The sequence below is a fragment of the Oncorhynchus nerka genome, linkage group LG22 (assembly GCF_034236695.1).
Source record: "Oncorhynchus nerka isolate Pitt River linkage group LG22, Oner_Uvic_2.0, whole genome shotgun sequence".
Classification (NCBI taxonomy): domain Eukaryota; kingdom Metazoa; phylum Chordata; class Actinopteri; order Salmoniformes; family Salmonidae; genus Oncorhynchus; species Oncorhynchus nerka.
The window spans coordinates 80252634-80271204 of record NC_088417.1 but is presented as its reverse complement, the minus strand read 5'-3'; the positions used below and the strand labels follow the sequence as shown (position 1 = coordinate 80271204).

Here is an 18571-nt window from a genome sequence, read left to right as displayed (position 1 = left end):
GCCCCATCCGAGGACACCCCCGGACAGGGCCAAACAGGAAGGATATAACCCCACCCACTTTGCCAAAGCACAGCCCCCACACCACTAGAGGGATATCTTCAACCACCAACTTACCATCCTGAGACAAGGCCGAGTATAGCCCACAAAGATCTCCGCCACGGCACAACCCAAGGGGGGGCGCCAACCCAGACAGGCTGACCACAACAGTGAATCAACCCACCCAGGTGACGCACCCCCCCAGGGACGGCATGAGAGAGCCCCAGTAAGCCAGTGACTCAGCCCCCCGTAACAGGGTTAGAGGCAGAGAATCCCAGTGGAAAGAGGGGAACCGGCCAGGCAGAGACAGCAAGGGCGGTTCGTTGCTCCAGAGCCTTTCCGTTCACCTTCCCACTCCTGGGCCAGACTACACTCAATCATATGACCCACTGAAGAGATGAGTCTTCAGTAAAGACTTAAAGGTTGAGACCGAGTTTGCGTCTCTGACATGGGTAGGCAGACCGTTCCATAAAAATGGAGCTCTATAGGAGAAAGCCCTGCCTCCAGCTGTTTGCTTAGAAATTCTAGGGACAATTAGGAGGCCTGCGTCTTGTGACCGTAGCGTACGTGTAGGTATATACGGCAGGACCAAATCAGAGAGATGGGTAGGAGCAAGCCCATGTAATGCTTTGTAGGTTAGCAGTAAAACCTTGAAATCAGCCCTTGCTTTGACAGGAAGCCAGTGTAGAGGCTAGCACTGGAGTAATATGATGACATTTTTTGGTTCTTGTCAGGATTCTAGCAGCCGTATTTAGCACTAACTGAAGTTTATTTAGTGCTTTATCCGGGTAGCCGGAAAATAGAGCATTGCAGTAGTCTAACCTAGAAGTGACAAAAGCATGGATGAATTTTTCTGCATCATTTTTGGACAGAAAGTTTCTGATTTTTGCAATGTTACGTAGATGGAAAAAAGCTGTCCTCGAAATGGTCTTGATATGTTCTTCAAAAGAGAGATCAGGGTCCAGAGTAACGCCGAGGTCCTTCACAGTTTTATTTGAGACGACTGTACAACCATTAAGATTAATTGTCAGATTCAACAGAAGATCTCTTTGTTTCTTGGGACCTAGAACAAGCATCTCTGTTTTGTCCGAGTTTAATAGTAGAAAGTTTGCAGCCATCCACTTCCTTATGTCTGAAACGCATGCTTCTAGCGAGGGCAATTTTGGGGCTTCACCATGTTTCATTGAAATGTACAGCTGTGTGTCATCCGCATAGCAGTGAAAGTTTACATTATGTTTTCGAATAACATCCCCAAGAGGTAAAATATATAGTGAAAACAATAGTGGTCCTAAAACAGAACCTTGAGGAACACCGAAATGTACAGTTGATTTGTCAGAGGACAAACCATTCACAGAGACAAACTGATATCTTTCCGACAGATAAGATCTAAACCAGGCCAGAACATGTCCGTGTAGACCAATTTGGGTTTCCAATCTCTCCAAAAGAATGTGGTGATCGATGGTATCAAAAGCAGCACTAAGGTCTAGGAGCACGAGGACAGATGCAGAGCCTCGGTCCGATGCCATTAAAATGTCATTTACCACCTTCACAAGTGCCGTCTCAGTGCTATGATTGGGTCTAAAACCAGACTGAAGCATTTCGTATACATTGTTTGTCTTCAGGAAGGCAGTGAGTTGCTGCGCAACAGCCTTCTCTAAAATTACTTGATGCCGACGCATCTTTCTAGCTAATTTACACGCTGAAGCTATGTTGCGCTTGGTGACCTGACTGTTTCATCCTAACAATGTTGGTGCTGACATGGATAGCAATATCCCTATACCAGTGGAAGCTGGTGACTTGAACAATTGAGGATGGGAGACCCATGGTATAGGTGCATAATGCACAGAGATGACAGTGTGTTTAAAAATCATAGACTATTTTAACCTAAAGCATTTAATAAAGACATTTATAGTACAATATTATGGGAATGAGACTTACACCGTGTGGGAAAGGGATCACAGCAGTGATTGAATGAGGGTATGAGGCATGAGTTGAGGTGTTCAGAGGCTTGACCAGTGCAGGATGGGATTTGACTGGGAAGACAAAAAAACAATAACACAACACACTACACATTTAGACAAAATAGCCAAGAATTAGTTAGTCCAAGCAAGGAGTAAAATCATTATGTGATTGTGTATGTGATTGACTTTACATACAGGAATGAGATCATTTATAGGGGTACTTACCTATCACTTTTCATTCTTAATCTCTATCCAACAATGTCACCAAGTTCTCAACACATAGAACCCCCATAATGCTCTGTGGCACAATCCCAATACAACTCAATAGTTCATTCTCTAATCCTAATTCTATGATTGGATGGATAGCATGTCAGTTCATACTGCAAAAGCTTTGATTGGTTGGAGGACTTCCTCCGGAAGTGGTCATAATGACCATGTATGTCTATGGAAGGGGGTGAGGCCTACGAGCCTCCTAGGTTTTGTATTGAAGTCAATGTAGCCAGAGGAGGATGGAAGCTAGCCGTCCTCCGGCTGCACCATGGTGCTACCTCAGACAGTGCTGTTGAAGTTACTGTAGACCTTCATTGCAAAAAGGTGTTATTTAACCAATTATTTGGTGACATATGAATATATTTAATATAGTTTTATCTAAAAATAATAACTTTTAATGTTTCACCTTTTTTAATTAAATTTCACTGACGGTGGTCCTGCCCTATACTCTACGCTCTACAGTTTTAGCCTTGCCCAGTACCCTCTTCAGATTAGCCTTTATGTCGGTAGCCCTGCCCCCTGGTAAACAGTGTATGATCGCAGGATGACCCTTTTTAAGTCTAATGTTGGGGGTAATGTAGTCGCCAATGGCTCAGACCCCGTAACAGGTGGAGAGACCTGAGAAGGCTCTGCCTCTGACTCGTTGCTTAATGGGGAGAAACAGTTGAACGTTTCTTTCAGTTGAATGAGCGACACAGGTTGAGAGTGCCAACAGAATTTCTTTCCAGAAGCCTCGAGATAATTGTCCTGCTGCAAGGACTGTGTGGGGGGGATTTATACTACTATCTGTACTTACTGGTGGCGCAGACGCTGTTTCATCCCTTCCTACATTTAAATTGCCCTTGCCTAACGATTGCATCTGAAGTTGGGCTTGTAACACGGCTATCCTCACAATAAGGAGAAAGTTGTCTTGTATATTAAGAGTACAGCAACTGCAATTAGAAGGCATAGTGTTAATGTTACTACTTAGCTTTTTCAGCTGGTGGAGGTCCTGTAGAACCATGTCCAGATAAAGCGTCCGGGGTCAAAAAGTTGAATGAAAAAAGTTGAGTGAGGAAGAAACATAGACATTGGTAAATGTGTTAAATGCTGATTTTGATTAACTGTTAATAAATGTAAAAACAGGTAGCCAAGTAGCAACAGACAGCACAGCAACACGGAGACAAGTTCAGAAGTAACACTTGCAATTCCTCCAACCAGGAGTGAGAGAGAATCATGTGTGGGACGTCATAGGCTCCATGACCCCTTAGAAATTAGATCTGGTTGACATTGCACCCAAGCATGCCATCCATTAGAAGTGTCTGAAAGCTATAACTTTTTTGTGCATCGAATCCTTTCTGCTTATGTAAAGAAACAAAATACAGGAGCCTTAGTTGGGTGCTTAAAGTTTAGCAATATTTTTGAAGGTGCTCTTTGTAGGGGTTCATGCAGACTAAACATTCCTTAATGGATAATTCATGGCATATCTTTGGCGAATTCTATGGAAACATAAATGGCACTGACTCATACCACCTCAATTCCCCTCTTTCCTTCTAGGTCAAAGACACAGGGGTCAAAGGTCAGTACTCCCAGCTGACCCAGGAGGAACTGATCTCCCTGGTGGTGAAGCAGCAGGACCAGCTCTCCAAGAGGGACAACAAGATCAAGGAGCTGGAGCAGTACATTGACAACCTGCTGGTGCGCATCATTGAGGAGCAACCCAGTATCCTGATGTCCATGAACTCACTCAAATGAGACGTCTAGAAATATATATTTCTCCGTCCTGTTCCTAATCATCAAAGCTTCCTAGATGTTTATCTCCCTCAATGCCTATGTGTTAGGCTGTTTGAAGAATTCCTGCTTGCCTCCCAAAGAACGTTTCATTCACCGATGTATAACATACCAAGCACTGGCTTTGTCCATTCCTACTGAACAGATGCACTTTTGATTGTTCATTAACATTTTGAATGTTGTCTAGTGTGCAAGGCTCTATGGTGTGTGTATTAAGACCGTATAAGAACATGAACCAAATCCACACAGGCCTGTTGTGAGGTTCTGTACATTTTTGGCAGTTGATTTGTCTTTCTATTAATGTTTTGATGTGCTTGTAAGGAGGAGTGTGATATGAAGGCAACAACACTGAAGAAGGAATTGAATAGTAAAAAATGAATAAAAAAAGAAAGCAACAGAACAGTGACACATTGAGTTTGTATATTCCGCAACACTATGCAGACAGACCGGTATAAAAGGGGTCATACCGGTACATGCTTATGACAAGTATTATCATTAATTACAATCACATTATAATGAGCTATATCTGTCGGTAAAGGGTTACTTCGTATTATTGGTTGTCTGTGAACTAACAAAAATGATGTGGATATTATTCCCTGTTCCTGAATATCTTATACGTGTTGTACATATTGAGATGTCCTTTTCTTATATTAACTTTATGTTAAAGCACTTTGAAGAATAAATAATAGAAAAAATTGTAGTCTAAAGAAACATGGGTTAATAATTAAAACAATTTAGACTACAGACAAACCAGGTTTAGAGGATCACTATGCCTTTGGATGAATGCACTCTCAATTCATTGCAATCACCCTGACAGGTGCAACTCCACAAGCAAATTGCATGGGTGTAACATATGGACATTTTCTAAAGGGGCATTTCCTTGTGAAGAAAGCTATTGTTATTATAGGTAGATGGCAAGATGTCTGCCTTTGGTCATAGGAAGGATTACTGTATAGTTGGGTGAAAGTCAGTCTCTTCTGTCAACTTATTGCCTATATTTTTTTACAATTATGAAATAAATACTTATTTTCTATCATAACATTTATTTAGCCTCTGGTTGGAGTAGACCCACAGCTCTCTCTCTCTTTGACTATTCATGAAGCACTTTAAATCACGTTTTCACTGTTCACACTATGAATATAGCAGCTATATTATGCTGTTCCAATGGGAATGTTGCAGTTGCTTTCAAAAGGAGAACTAAGGTAAGGGTGGTAGTGTGTAAGGCTCGATTGAGTTTTGGATTATGAGATGGAGTTACTTTGGAATGCCGCAAGTCTGAAGAAGAGGAATACTGGGACGGGCACAGAAAAGTGGATTTCTGAGGAGAAATGGAGAAGGAAGAAGAGGTCAAAGAGAATGAGGAAAGCCGAGGTTGAATTTGAGGAAGATGGAGATGGGGTGTCAAAGAAGACTGGTGTCAAATGCAAACAAAGTGAGCCGTGCACCAAACCAAATTCTGGAGGTGAAATGGAAGTGAATGAGGGCGAGTTCTGGAGGTGAAATGGAAGTGAATGAGGGCGAGTTAAGTGAGGTGGAAGTTGTGGCGAAGAGCTCGGAACCTGAGCTTGGCATCAATGGACATAAAGAAGAAACTGTTCTAGTATGAGAGATTTTTGGAGAAAGTAGATCCTTGCCTTTTGGGGCATACGTGTGGTTTCAGGGTGGGTGGGAAAGGAGTTGGGTGCAGTTGAATCAGTAACCTGTAGTGAACTTGGGTGTTTTTTCTGCCAGAGGGAGCGGGTGCTCCGTGTCACTCAACTTGGGTCAGCTTGCTAGTCAGAGTAGTGCAGAAGGTGTTGTATGCTGAGGCAGTGAAACAAGTAGAGGAGGATGGGTCAAGGGTGAGGGATATGGAGATGATCCCTGTGAGTTGCAGATCTGTGCCAGCACAGAGGGATAGGCCAACGAGTGATATATGCTTCTGTAAGGTTGGCTTCTTAGCGTTCATAGCAATGGTTATTAACTGTAACGTAAACAACAGGACATATATGTTGTCGTGGCAGATGCAGAGAAGCATTTGGGTATATGAGATTTGACTTCAGAAAAGTTACAGGGTGTTATGAGTGGCGGTGTCCCGTCCTCTCGGGTCATTGGAAAGCTGCAGGAGCAGAAAGAGTCAAGGTAGTGTAATGGGATAGTGGATTTTTATTGAGTGTAGGGTTTAGTTGGAAGGGGATTTTATTATTATACATTATAAAATATATGTATTATTATTTTTGGTTTATGAAAAAGTTGTATAGGTGTAGGGATAGTTGGTGGTGCAATTTGTTGCTTTCCCCGCCTTCCTTTTTATTTTTGTATCACAACATATATCGTACTTGACCACACACTACCGCACAGTAGGTGGCGGCATGCATAAAATAAACGTGTGAACGCCATGATACCAAAGAAGAAGAAGAATTCAAAACTTTCATTCGTCAATAACTGTAAGTGTAAGACTTTCCCAAAGCGGATCCTCTGTTTTTCCCACCACCCAAGCTAATGGATCGGATCCCAGCCGGCGAACAAAAACAACGACGCCGTAAAAGGGCGAAGCGGTCTTCTGTTCAGGCTCTGGAGACAGGCACAACGCGCACCGCTCCCAAGCATACTACTCGCCAATGTCCAGTCTCTTGACAACAAGGTTGATGAAATCCGAGCAAGGGTAGCATTCCAGAGAGACATAAGAGACTGTATCGTTCTTTGCTTCACGGAAACATGGCTCACTCGAGACATGCTATGGGAGTCGGTACAGCCACCTGGTTTCTTCACGCATCACGCCGACAGAAACAAGCATCTTTCTGGTAAGAAGAGGGGCGGGGGAGGGGGGGGTATGCCTTATGACTAACGAGACGTGGTGTGATCATAACATAATACAGGAACTCAAGTCCTCCTGTTCACCTGACTTAGAATTCCTCACAATCAAATGTCGACCGCATTATCTACCAAGAGAATTCTCTTCGATTATAATCACTGCCGCATATATTCCCCCCCAAGCAGACACATCGATGGCCCTGAACGAACTTTATTTGACACTATGTAAACTGGAAACCACATATCCTGGGGCTGCATTCATTGTAGCTGGGGATTTTAACAAGGCTAATCTGAAAACAAGACTCCCTAAATTCTATCAGCGTATTGATTGTGCTACCAGGGCTGGTAAAACCCTAGATCATTGTTACTCTAACTTCCGCAACACATATAAAGCCCTCCCCCACCCTCCTTTCGGAAAAGCTGACCACGACTCCATTTTGTCTTCATCACGGATTACAAAAAGAAAACCAGCCCCGTTGCAGATCAGGATGTCTTGCTCCGAGACAGACTAAACAACTTCTTTGCTCGCTTTGAGGACAATACAGTGCCACTGACATGGCCCACTACCAAAACCTGCGGACTCTCCTTCATTGCAGCCGACGTGAGTAAAACATTTAAACAGTGTTATCCCTCGCAAGGCTGCAGGCCCAGACGACATCCACAGCATGCACAGACCAGCTGGCTGGTGTGTTTACGGACATATTCAATCAATCCTTATCCCAGTCTGCTGTTCCCAAGGAAGCTAAGGTAACTGAGCTAAACGACTACACTCACTTCAATAGCACTCACTTCAATCATCATGAAGTGCTTTGAGAGACTAGTCAAGGACCACCCTAGACCCACTCCAATTTTCTTACCGCCCCAATAGGTCCACAGACGACGCAATCCCAACCCCACTGCACACTGCCCTAACCCATTTGGACAAGAGGAATACCTATGTGAGAATGCTGTTCATTGACTACAGCTCAGCATTTAAAGCCATAGTTCCCTCCAAACTCGTCATCAAGCACGAGACCCTGGGTCTCGACCCCGCCCTGTGCAACTGGGTCCTGGACTTCCTGACGGGCCGCCCCCAGGTGGTGGGGGTAGGTAACAACATCTCCACCTCGCTGATCCTCAACACTGGGGCCCCACAAGGGTGCGTTCTGAGTCCTCTTCTGTACTCCCTGTTCACCCATGACTCCGTGGCCATGCATGCTCCAACTCAATCATCAAGTCTACAAACGACACTACAGTGGTAGGCTTGATTACCAACAACGACGAGACGGCCTACAGGGAGGAGGTGAGGGCCCTCGGAGAATTGTGTCAGGAAAATAACCTCACACTCAACGTCAACAAAACAAAGGAGATGATCGTAGACTTCAGGAAACAGCAGAGGGAGCACCCCCAATCCACATCGACGGGACAATAGTGGAGAGGGTAGTAAGTTTTAAGTTCCCCGGCGTACCCATCACGGACAAACTGAATTGGTCCACACACACAGACAGTGTGGTGAAGAAGGCGCAGCAGCGCCTCTTTAACTTCAGGAGGCTGAAAAAATTCAGCTTGTCACCAAAAGCCCTCGCAAACTTTTACAGATGCACAATCGAGAGCATCCTGTTGGGCTGTATCACCGCCGGTAACTCTGATGAATTAATTCTCTGCAGCAGAGGTAACTCTGGGTGTTCCTTTCCTGTGGTGGTCCTCATGTGAGCCAATTTCATCATAGCGCTTGATGGTTTTTGTGCTGAGCTGATCTCTCCTGCGTTCTAGTAAGACGCAAGCAGCAGTAGCTAAAAAGTAGTAAGTAGTTGAAAAATGGCTAATTAGCTAAGTTGTCTGTGATGAAATTCAAACTAGCAACCTTTGCGTTGCCTTAAGTAACCATGTCTTTTGTAACCATACCAAAGTTAACATATCATACTAAATGGAGCATCACAGATTTACATACAGAATAGTACAGAATGCTTTGAGACCAGGTTGCACCAACACACTTAGTCAATCCGCATTTTAAAAAATCCAATGGTCATTTTATGGGCGCTATAGTCTTGTTTTAATATGTCGTCTAGAATTTGAGCTAGGTAGGAGAAAGAAATCCTCTTAAAACTCAATTGCTAAAGACCCTGTTAAAAATTCTGGTATGTGCATCTTGGTAAAGGTAGGATGACGAGAGGTAGGATTGTGTTGTGTACCTCTAATCAAGTTGATTTGTGAATTTTCATAGAGATTGGTGTCATATTGATATGATGATAGAGAGATTTGAATTTAACACTAAGCTTCAACCAATGCCTATAATAGACGTGACTATTGTCGGGTCTATAATGTGTAGATTGTGGCACTGTGGTATCTGAAGTTCTATTCACCACATGATGTTGGTGGCACCTTAATTTGGGAGGACGGGCTCATGGTGATGACTGGAGCAGAATGGGAGAAATGGTATCAAAGACATTTATTCCGTTTCAGCCATTAATATGAGCCGCCCACCCCTCAGCAGTCTCCACTGCTACTCACCACCACCTGAAGTGAAGACACAGGGCACAGGTAGCTAGTTAACTAACTATGGTTTATCTGTCATCTTCTTAGCTAAACAATGTATGCAGCTGCCTATAAGAATGTGCTTTTCTTCTGAATGTTAGTCAGTAAGGCTTGAGTCTTGGTCTGTAAGGCCATTCAACATCTTTGTCAAACATCATTGTTTGTGACTGTGATTTAGCTAACTGAATACTTTGTTTGTGTTTCCTTGTCTGCTTGTTTTGCTCCTGTAGATGTCAGATACAGGAATTGCACAGAAGAGGACAAGACGCTATGCCGGGATCAAATAAAAGGTAGGAACGGCAGTTTCCCTGTAGCCAACTACTACTACTACTGTTTCCTTCAACTTGCTGTTCAGCAACTGACACAATGTGAGGGTTGGATATGACAAAATACTGTGTCTTTTAATAATGTTTGGCTGACAATACTGTATCACTTCTTTAAAACAGGCATACACCTGGCGCGTGCTCTCTGTTGCATTCTTAGACTTACCTTTCTCATGGAAGAGACTGCAGAGACCTATTTGAAGCAGTCCAATGAGCACCTTAACTTAATCCTGGTCAGCCTGCAGAAGAAAGAGGCTCTGGTGGGATTCTGCGTGCTGGCCCATCACAATGGGTACCATGAGTTGTCTCATCGCAATGGGCACCATGAGTTGTCTCATCGCAAAGGGATCCATGAGTTGTCTCATCGCAATGGGCACCATGAGTTGTCTCCTGGAGACAAACCCCAGGCTGATAGGCGTGGTCTACCAGGAGATGGGGAAGACTCTGAAGATAATGGCTCCCCCACCACTATCATTGAACAACTGGAGACACACTGTCAGGCATAAGTGTGTAATCATTGACCTCAACTGTAAGCATTAGCCTTGATTGCCTGATAAATACATTTCCTGACTAAGTACATGTTGTTGTTATTAGGCAGACATTTGATGCTTATTGGGTAATTCCATGGTAACGGAATTACACTTTGACTCAGATGACGGCTGATTTTTTTATGGAATATCTACTTAGGCATACAGAGGCCCATTACTCCTCATCAGCAACCATGACACCTGTGTTCCAGTGGCACGTTGTGTTAGCTAATCCAAGTTTATAATTTTAAAAGGCTAATTGATCATTAGAAAACCCTTTTGCAGTTATGTTAGCACAGCTGAAAACTGTTGGGCTGATTAAAGAAGCAATACAACTGGCCTTCTTTAGACTAGTTTAGGATCTAGAGCATCAGCATTTGGGGGTTCGATAACAGGCTCAAAATGGCCAGAAACAAAGACCTTTCTTCTGAAACTCGTCAGTCTATTCTTATTCTGAGAAATTAAGGCTATTCCATGTGAGAAATTGCCAAGAAACTGAAGTTCTAGTACAACGCTGTGTACTACTCCCTTTACAGAACAGCGCAAACTGGCCCTAACCAGAATAGAAAGAGGAGTGGGAGGCCTCGGTGCACAACTGAGCAAGAGGACAAGTATATTAGAGTGTCTAGTCCTCAACTGGCAAAAACTGGCAGCTAAATATTGCCTCACAAGTCATCAACTGGTACCTTCATTAAATAGTACACGCAAAACACCAGTCTCAAAGTAAACAGTGAAGAAGCGACTCCGGGATGCTGGCCTTCTAGACAGAGTTCCTCTGTCCAGTGTCAGTGTTATTTTGCCCATCTTAATCTTTTATTTTTATTGGTGAGTCTGAGATATGGCTTTTTCTTTGCAACTCTGCTTAGAAGGCCAGCATCCTGGAGTCGCTCATAAAAATCCCCAGTTTAAAAATACAGAAATCATCCCCGTATGATGTATTTTGCAGCATATGATACAAAGTGCAGCATCATGTGAAGCAAAATGCATCATACGGGGAACATGTATATATTTTGAAAGTTACATATCTTGAAAACTTGATTACTGACAAGTGAAACATTTTGGGACTACGTCAACAATGGACTAATTAATTAAATACCTAAATATAGTTTTTGGGTGGAGTTTTCCTTTAAGATATATATTTTTTGCATTGGATCCACTGCATCCGCCAATGTCACGCTTCCACATCTGCGGTGAAATGTAACAGAGCAAGAACAGAGTTTGTCAGACCATGAGACATCCTGAAAATCGGTCTTCCCACAAAACTGTCTGAAGCGTCCGAACGGTTGAGACTCTCATGAATATGATGGTGTTCTCCATTTTGCTCTATAACCCCCACATTTGTCTTGGGACTCTGTCAACTTCTGTCCGAACAGTCCGAACAGTCCGAACAGTTTGGCTATACACTAATATGACCCCTCTTTGGAAAGGTGAGACTGTTTTGCTCTAGGACGCCCACAGGCCTCACAAGACTCTGAAGGTCCCCTGGTACCAGTTTAAAGAATGATTGGAAGTACATATGTAGACCGTTAAGTGGCAAAAATAAGGGGTTAAATACATGTAAAACAAAATAACATGTGTTTCCTGATCTTTCTTATATCTCTCAGATATAGGACAGACACTTCAGAACAAACTTCATTTTGATAATATTTTTGCCACTAACGTTCCATGTACTGAATTTGTTATTTAATGCATTTGTATGGGCTAATAGGAGTAAGGCATACAATTATTTTTTTATTCATCATTTGTATTTATTTATTTTACACTTCAAGGTGTCTTAAAGTTCAAAATCAAATAGCTAAATGATCCCTGGTATGACTTTCTTAAAACAATTCCATATAGCTTAGTAGAACCCTCTCTCCCAGCTTAGAAAGGTTGCAGATTTATTTTACCTTTATTTAACTAGGCAAGTCAGTTAAGAATAAATTATTATTTTCAATGACGGCCTAGGAACAGTGGGTTGCCTGTTCAGGGGCAGAACAACAGATTTGTACCTTGTCAGCTTGGGGATTGGAACTGCCAACCTTTGGGTTACTAAATACTTATTTTCCACCATCATTTTCAAATAAATTCATAAAAAATCCTACAATGTGATTTTCTGGATTTTTTTTCCTCATTTTGTCTGTCATAGTTGAAGTGTACCTATGATGAAAATTACAGGCCTCTCTCATCTTTTTAAGTGGGAGAACTTGCACATTTGGTAGCTGACTAAATACTTTTTTGCCCCACAGTATATATATATTTTTTTGGGGGGGGGTTTAGTTTGTACAGAAGTTGTGTGTTGGTCATCTAGATTTCAGCTCTCTATAGGCTGCTCACTACAGGCAGACCAATTCTGATATTTTTCCCACTATTTGGTCTTTTGACCAATCACATCAGATCTTTTCACATCAGAACTTTTTCATAGCTGATCTGATTGATTAAAAGACCAATGAGTGAAAAATGATCAGAATTGGATTTCCTGTGTAAACGCAGCCTCAAAGTCATTGTTGCTGAATCCACATTGTTCTCAAGTGTGTTTGTTGCTCTCTATGGATTTATTTGGATGCTATTGGGTGGTGTGAGGATTGTTACCGCATAGGCCTAACACATTAACAGAATATACAATCCCTAATATGTGACCATGGCAACCATACGTGACCACAGCAACCTCAGATGGAATTTGTGGACAGTCATACAGATCACTGTTTACTTGTTGAAATAAAATATTCGTTTTTTGTTTACTTGTTCTTGGATTAGTGCATTTTAGTTGTTCTCTAGTCAACTGCAGTCTTGCCTCTAAATATTCCATTTACTCCTTCTCAGTCTATTCATTATGGTATTTACGTCTACAAACTATGCCTAAAAACTAACATTGTATTTAAGTGATATAGCCTAATAAGTGTATATGAATCAGTCCTGTGTAAATATTGTTCTGTGCTGTAATTTGATTTAATTAAGTTTTTAATGATTTAAGACATTTGCCATCTGTAATACATTAAGCTTATTAGCTTTTTTTTCAATCAGCAATTGGCCAATTCTCAGTGTTTGTTTATTCAGAATTTTACACATAATTGCATGCAATCACTTAAGGACAGACATTTTATATGGCATGACACAAACCACAGAAGGCCATTTATTAGGCACCATGACATTTCACTAAATGTATTGAAAGTGGGGAAGGTTTTTTGTGGTTGATCTAACACCTCAGTTAAACTATAATGCAGTCATTAATGCAAGCATGAAGTGGGAAGCATGACCTCAGCAAATGCCTAACAAACACCTAATTACATTAGAGTTTTTTCAAATTTTATACCCTTCTCCCTAATTTCGTGCAACTCCACAACGGGCTAGGGGGAGGCAAAGGTCGAGTCATACGTCCCCCCCGTCCGTCCGTCTGTCCGTCCGTCCATCCGTCCAAAACCTCCCCTAACCCGGACAACGCTTGGCTAATTGTACGCAGTCCTATGGGACTCTCGGTCACAACCGATTGTGACACAGCCTGGGATATAACCCTGGCAGTAGTGATGCCGCAATACCGCGATGCAGTGCCTTAGAACGCTGCGCCACTCGGGTAGCAAACAATTCTAAATGACTATTCAGAAGCGGTGTATGTTCCCCAGAGACAAAGATGGGTAACAGACTGATAAGACTGCAATAAAAATAGGGATGTAACCATGGGGGAACAAACACCACCTACTGTTTTATTAAGCATGTTTATTCACAGAGTGGAGAGCGAGATTATATCTGTATTCATGTCATTAAGCATGTTTATTCACAGAGTGGAGAGCGAGATTATATCTGTATTCATGTCATTAAGCATGTTTATTCACAGAGTGGAGAGCGAGATTATATCTGGATTCATGTCATTAAGCATGTCATCCACTGCCAAACACCAATCTGGGGACCAAACCTGCATTGACTATTTACATTGACATTTTAGTCATTTTGCAGACGCTCTCATCCAGAGCAACCTACAGTTAGTGCATTAATCTTAAGATAGCTAGGTGGGACAACTACTACACTCTAACCTCAGCAGACAACTGTCCACCTGGAGTTATGGGGGATATCGCGTATGTAGAAGCAACTATTGTGTGAAAAGTGCTTAGCTGCCTTGAAATTATCCACCAAACCTCTCATTTTTGGCAGATGAATCTCCTGCTTGCTGATGTTTCCTGGTGTTAAACATTGACTGTGGCTGTGCATAATGGCCTTCAAAATAACATTTGTTTGGTGGTCCTGTCACCTCGCCTGCTCTTTCTCCCTCTCCTTCCCTCTCCCTTTATTCTTTCTCTTGCTTTTTTCTCTCTTGTGTTACCTTCATATTATTGGCATTCAATCAGTTCATTCATTCTTTCCAGGCAATCACCTCATGCATGTTCAATTGATTTGTTCATCGAAAATTACTAGGGAACCACCTAATATCTCTGTTATCAGCTGTAATTCACAATTAACTCTTGTCATATCCACATTAGGTCAATAGAAAATAATCAGAAAATTGGATCTAAAACTTGTTTACACTGGTATCAGAGATCTTCTGTCTCTTCTCTCTCCTTGTCCCTGCACAGTCACAGGGCCACGCTGGCTGTCGCACAGTGGTTGGCAGGGATGCCGATGCGGCGGTGGCAGGTGAACATCTTCCTCAGTTCGGCGCGGAAACGGTCGTGCAGCCAGGCGTACAGGAAGGGGTTACAACAGGATGAGCTCATGGCACACAGATGGCACATTAGTTGAATGAGCAGGAAGTGGCGCTTGTTGATGAGGCGGATGTCGATGTCACGCAGTACGTTGAACACGTGAATGGGCAGCCAGCACACCCCAAAGGCCGCCACAACCAGCGCAACCAGACGGAAGATCTTCCGCTTCCGGGCTCGCTGTGCCTCTGCCTGGTCCCGGGTCCGATGTCCCGGTGCCACACAGTTCCTCAGCTTGACAGAGATGCAGAGGTAGGAGACACAGACGGCAGAGAGTGGCAGGACGTAGGTAACCAGCAAGGTGCTGTAGGCGTAGGCTAGCCTCTCCTTCTCCTGCCCCAGCCAGAACTCCTCACAGATGGTGAGGCCCTCCTCTCTGAATTCCACATGGTAGGTGTGGGCCACAGCTGGAGCCACCAAACCACAGGACAGCAGCCAGATCCCTGACAGCACATAGGCACAGGTGGCCACCGAGGTGCGCTTCTTCAGAGGATGCACAGTGGCATAGTACCTGGCAGGGACACAGAGGGACAGTAATATTGATGTATTCATTGCTTTGAAAAACATTTTCATAAAGATCAATAATTACAATTTTATTATTTTACATACTTTTTGGTATTTCAGTTCATTTGAAAATATCCAGTCAAAACCGATGGGCTTTTTGTTATCTCAAGACAGAGGGACCCACCCACCTGTCGACAGCAATGGCGGTGAGGGTGAAGACAGACACATAAACTGTGACTGGCTGGATCAGGAACACCAGGTAGCACATAAACCTTCCAAACACCCAGCCACGGGGGTTGAAGGCATAGGCCAGGGTGAATGGTACACAGGTCACACACATCAGCATGTCTGAGAAGGCCAGATTCCCGATGAAGAAGTTGGAGACATTGTGCATCTTGCGGGTGCGGCAGATGACGTAGAGCAGCAAGTAGTTCCCCAACACACCCACCACCACCACCAGGGCGTAGCATGGAATGATGAGCAGCTTGAAGCTCTGCAGCAGAACCACGTCTGCAAACAGGGAGCTGTGGTTGGCCAAGCCGTTCTGGACAGCCACCTCAAAGACTGAGTGCTCCTTAGTTGCCTCTTCGCCTACAGAGGGCAGCAGACCTCCAGTCCATCCAGTGCCACTGCCTTCCATACTGTAACCGATTAACTACACAGCAGTAGGGAGCCCTTGGGTACCAGCCACTTAGCAGCTTACCATGGAAGAGGCAAAGCACAGGGGTTGGGGAAGTTTTAGTGACAAACAATGAGAATAAAATGCTCATAACTGGAAAACAATGACATTCAAACAAGTGAATGATGTAGATCCTAAATTATTGTACACTGAACAAAAATGTATAGGCAACATGTTAAGTGTTGGTCCCAGGTTTCATGAGCTGAAATAAAGGATTTGTGCGGCCTGTACAGGTATTAAAAAGTGCCACACCTTCAGATCTTTCGTCACAAATAAAGAATACACCATCAATAGATTAATTACATGTCAATCTAACAATGTAGTGCATCTACTGTCTTGTCCATGCGCTCAGACAACTACAGTTACGCATCAATGAGCAATGCATTACTATCCGAAGAAATTACCTAAAATCACCAGTGGCCAGACATTTTCAAGGTCCTAATCATGCTGTGATTGATCTTAAGTTCGGTGCCATCAAACCGCAATACGGATGAGCGCCTACTCCAGTGGGAAGGAGATGGATCTTCTACATAAAAACTCTACACCCCAAAGGGCTTAATGAGGAATTGGACCGTGTATGTTTCCAGTAGTGTTGTCTACACGCACCAGCAGTCTCCCCCAGTATTTCATATCTATTGCTTCTGACATTGCTATGTAGCCCAGACTGTTGTCTCTTTCCAATTATATGTGACATTTGAATTGTCCAATTTTGATACTGTTCTATATATTCCTTGTTAATATGCATTGACTCCCGATTCGCCAGTCTCTAATTAACTATCTGCTTGCACCTGTTGCACCTGTTACACACATCAGGTGTGTCTTCTGAAGTGCGTGTCTTCTTCATTTGTTTGTACAGCACTGATGAAGGCATAAGGCCAAAACGTATGCTCCTTCCTTTTTATTTGTTACAGTATATAGCTCCTTGCACTTTCACGTTTGTATTCTTTCGAGCATGTATTAAATTAATGATATTATTTTTGCATCTCGAACTCCTTGGGTTAATCCTCTTCACGGTTTTGAGTGAGAGTACTTTTTTAACTCTATAGATATTTTCACTCCCACGCACCCGCCGACCTTTCATTCTTGCCTGAGCCTAAACCTCATACTGACTTTCTACTGAAGTAAACGATCCCAGAAATTTTCCATAAGCACAAAAAGCTTATTTCTCAAATTTTGTGCACAAATTTGTTTACATCCCTGTTAGTGAGCATTTCTTATTGATCAAGATAATCCATCCACTTGACAGGTGAGGCATATGAAGAATCTGATTAAACAGCATGATTATTACACGTGCATCTTGTGCTGGGGACAATAAAAGGCCACTCTAATATGCAGTTTTGTCGCACAACACAATGCCACAGATGCCATTCATCCGCCGCCATCCCCTCATGTTTCAGCATGATAATATACAGCTTTATGTTGCAAGGACATGTACACTATTCCTGGAAGCTGAAAATGTCCCAGTTCTTCTGTGGCCTGCATACTCACCAGACATGTCGCCCATTGAGGATCAACATGTACGACAGCGTGTTCAGTCATTGAAGAGTAGTGGGACAGCCTTCCACAGGCCACAATCAACAGCCTGATCAACTCTATGTGAAGGAGATGTGTCGCGCTGCATGAGGAAAATGGTGGTCACACCAGAAACTGACAGGTTTTCTGATCAACGCCCCTACCTTTTTTTAAGGTATCTGTGACCAACAGATGCATATCTGTATTCCCAGTCATGTGAAATCCATAGATTAAGGCCTAATGAATTTATGTCAATTGACTGATTTCCTTACATGAACTGCAACTCAGTAAAATCTTTGAAATTGTTGCATGTTCCGTTTATATTTTTGTTCAGTGCACATGAGGTTGGTGGCATCCTAATTGGGGAGAACAGGCTTGTGGTAATATCTGGAGCAGAATAAGCAGAACAATATAAATATATGGCTTTCTCCTTTCCTTCTTTTCCTTAAATGTCTTCTATTCTGCATGAAAACTAATCATGCATGCAGCATGATTGGTTGAGGACCGCAATGAAGCCCATCAACAAAGTTGAAGCAATAATTTCAATAATGACTTGTGGTAATGGACATTTTATAAGAAAATGTCAAAGCTTTTACTATTTTTTGAAGGCTTTCATACAACAAAATAATTCATGAAATAATAATTTTCTGAAATAACACATGATTATACAGTACTGAAGGTATTGGTAAAGGAAGGACAGTCACATTTTGAAATCATTAGAAAGGAGATTAAATGACAAAATAAAGTCCTAGGCAAGAGCTTTATGGATTTCTCAAAGATGCCTGACAGACCCCCTTAAAAGAAAGTATCACCATGATTAGAGTTGGCACTATTATCCTATAATCGTTTAACCGACAATTATGGGAAAAAAACATGAACTTTATTGAACTCTCCTTTATTTTTTTAAGTGTTCCACTCCGCTAGCCAGCACCTCGCCTAAATAGGTGTGCGTTTCTTTAACTACTCATTGTATACATTAGGTATATCGTAGCTAATTTATAAGGATGCATTA

General features: G+C 42.6%; 2 protein-coding genes across 2 annotated transcripts in view; one reads left to right on the top strand and one right to left on the bottom strand.

Moving 5' to 3' along the window:
- Nucleotides 1-5076, top strand: part of LOC115105808 (uncharacterized) — a 38936-nt gene extending 33860 nt beyond the window's left edge. The window contains exon 6 of the mRNA XM_029628213.2: nt 3804-5076. Coding sequence (XP_029484073.2) covers nt 3804-4001 — 198 coding nt within the window. The 3' untranslated portion in view covers nt 4002-5076. The remainder of the gene's footprint in view (nt 1-3803) is intronic.
- Nucleotides 5077-13252: 8176 nt separating this feature from the next.
- Nucleotides 13253-16149, bottom strand: LOC115104725 (prolactin-releasing peptide receptor-like). The gene is made up of 2 exons (XM_029626078.2): nt 15557-16149; nt 13253-15375 (listed from the first exon to the last, which is right to left on the bottom strand). Exons 1-2 carry the CDS (start codon nt 16006-16008, stop codon nt 14739-14741), a joined length of 1089 nt encoding a protein of 362 aa, XP_029481938.1. The 5' UTR covers nt 16009-16149; the 3' UTR covers nt 13253-14738.
- Nucleotides 16150-18571: the final 2422 nt, after the last annotated feature.

What these genes read in the sequence shown, in the direction of transcription:
- LOC115104725 (XM_029626078.2), bottom strand. Translation starts at nt 16,008, where the DNA reads ATGGAAGGCAGTGGCACTGGATGGACTGGAGGTCTGCTGCCCTCTGTA. An exon ending in ACCGCCATTGCTGTCGACAG is followed by an intron (nt 15,376 to 15,556) that starts GTGGGTGGGTCC and finishes TGTCCCTGCCAG; the next exon opens with GTACTATGCCACTGTGCATC.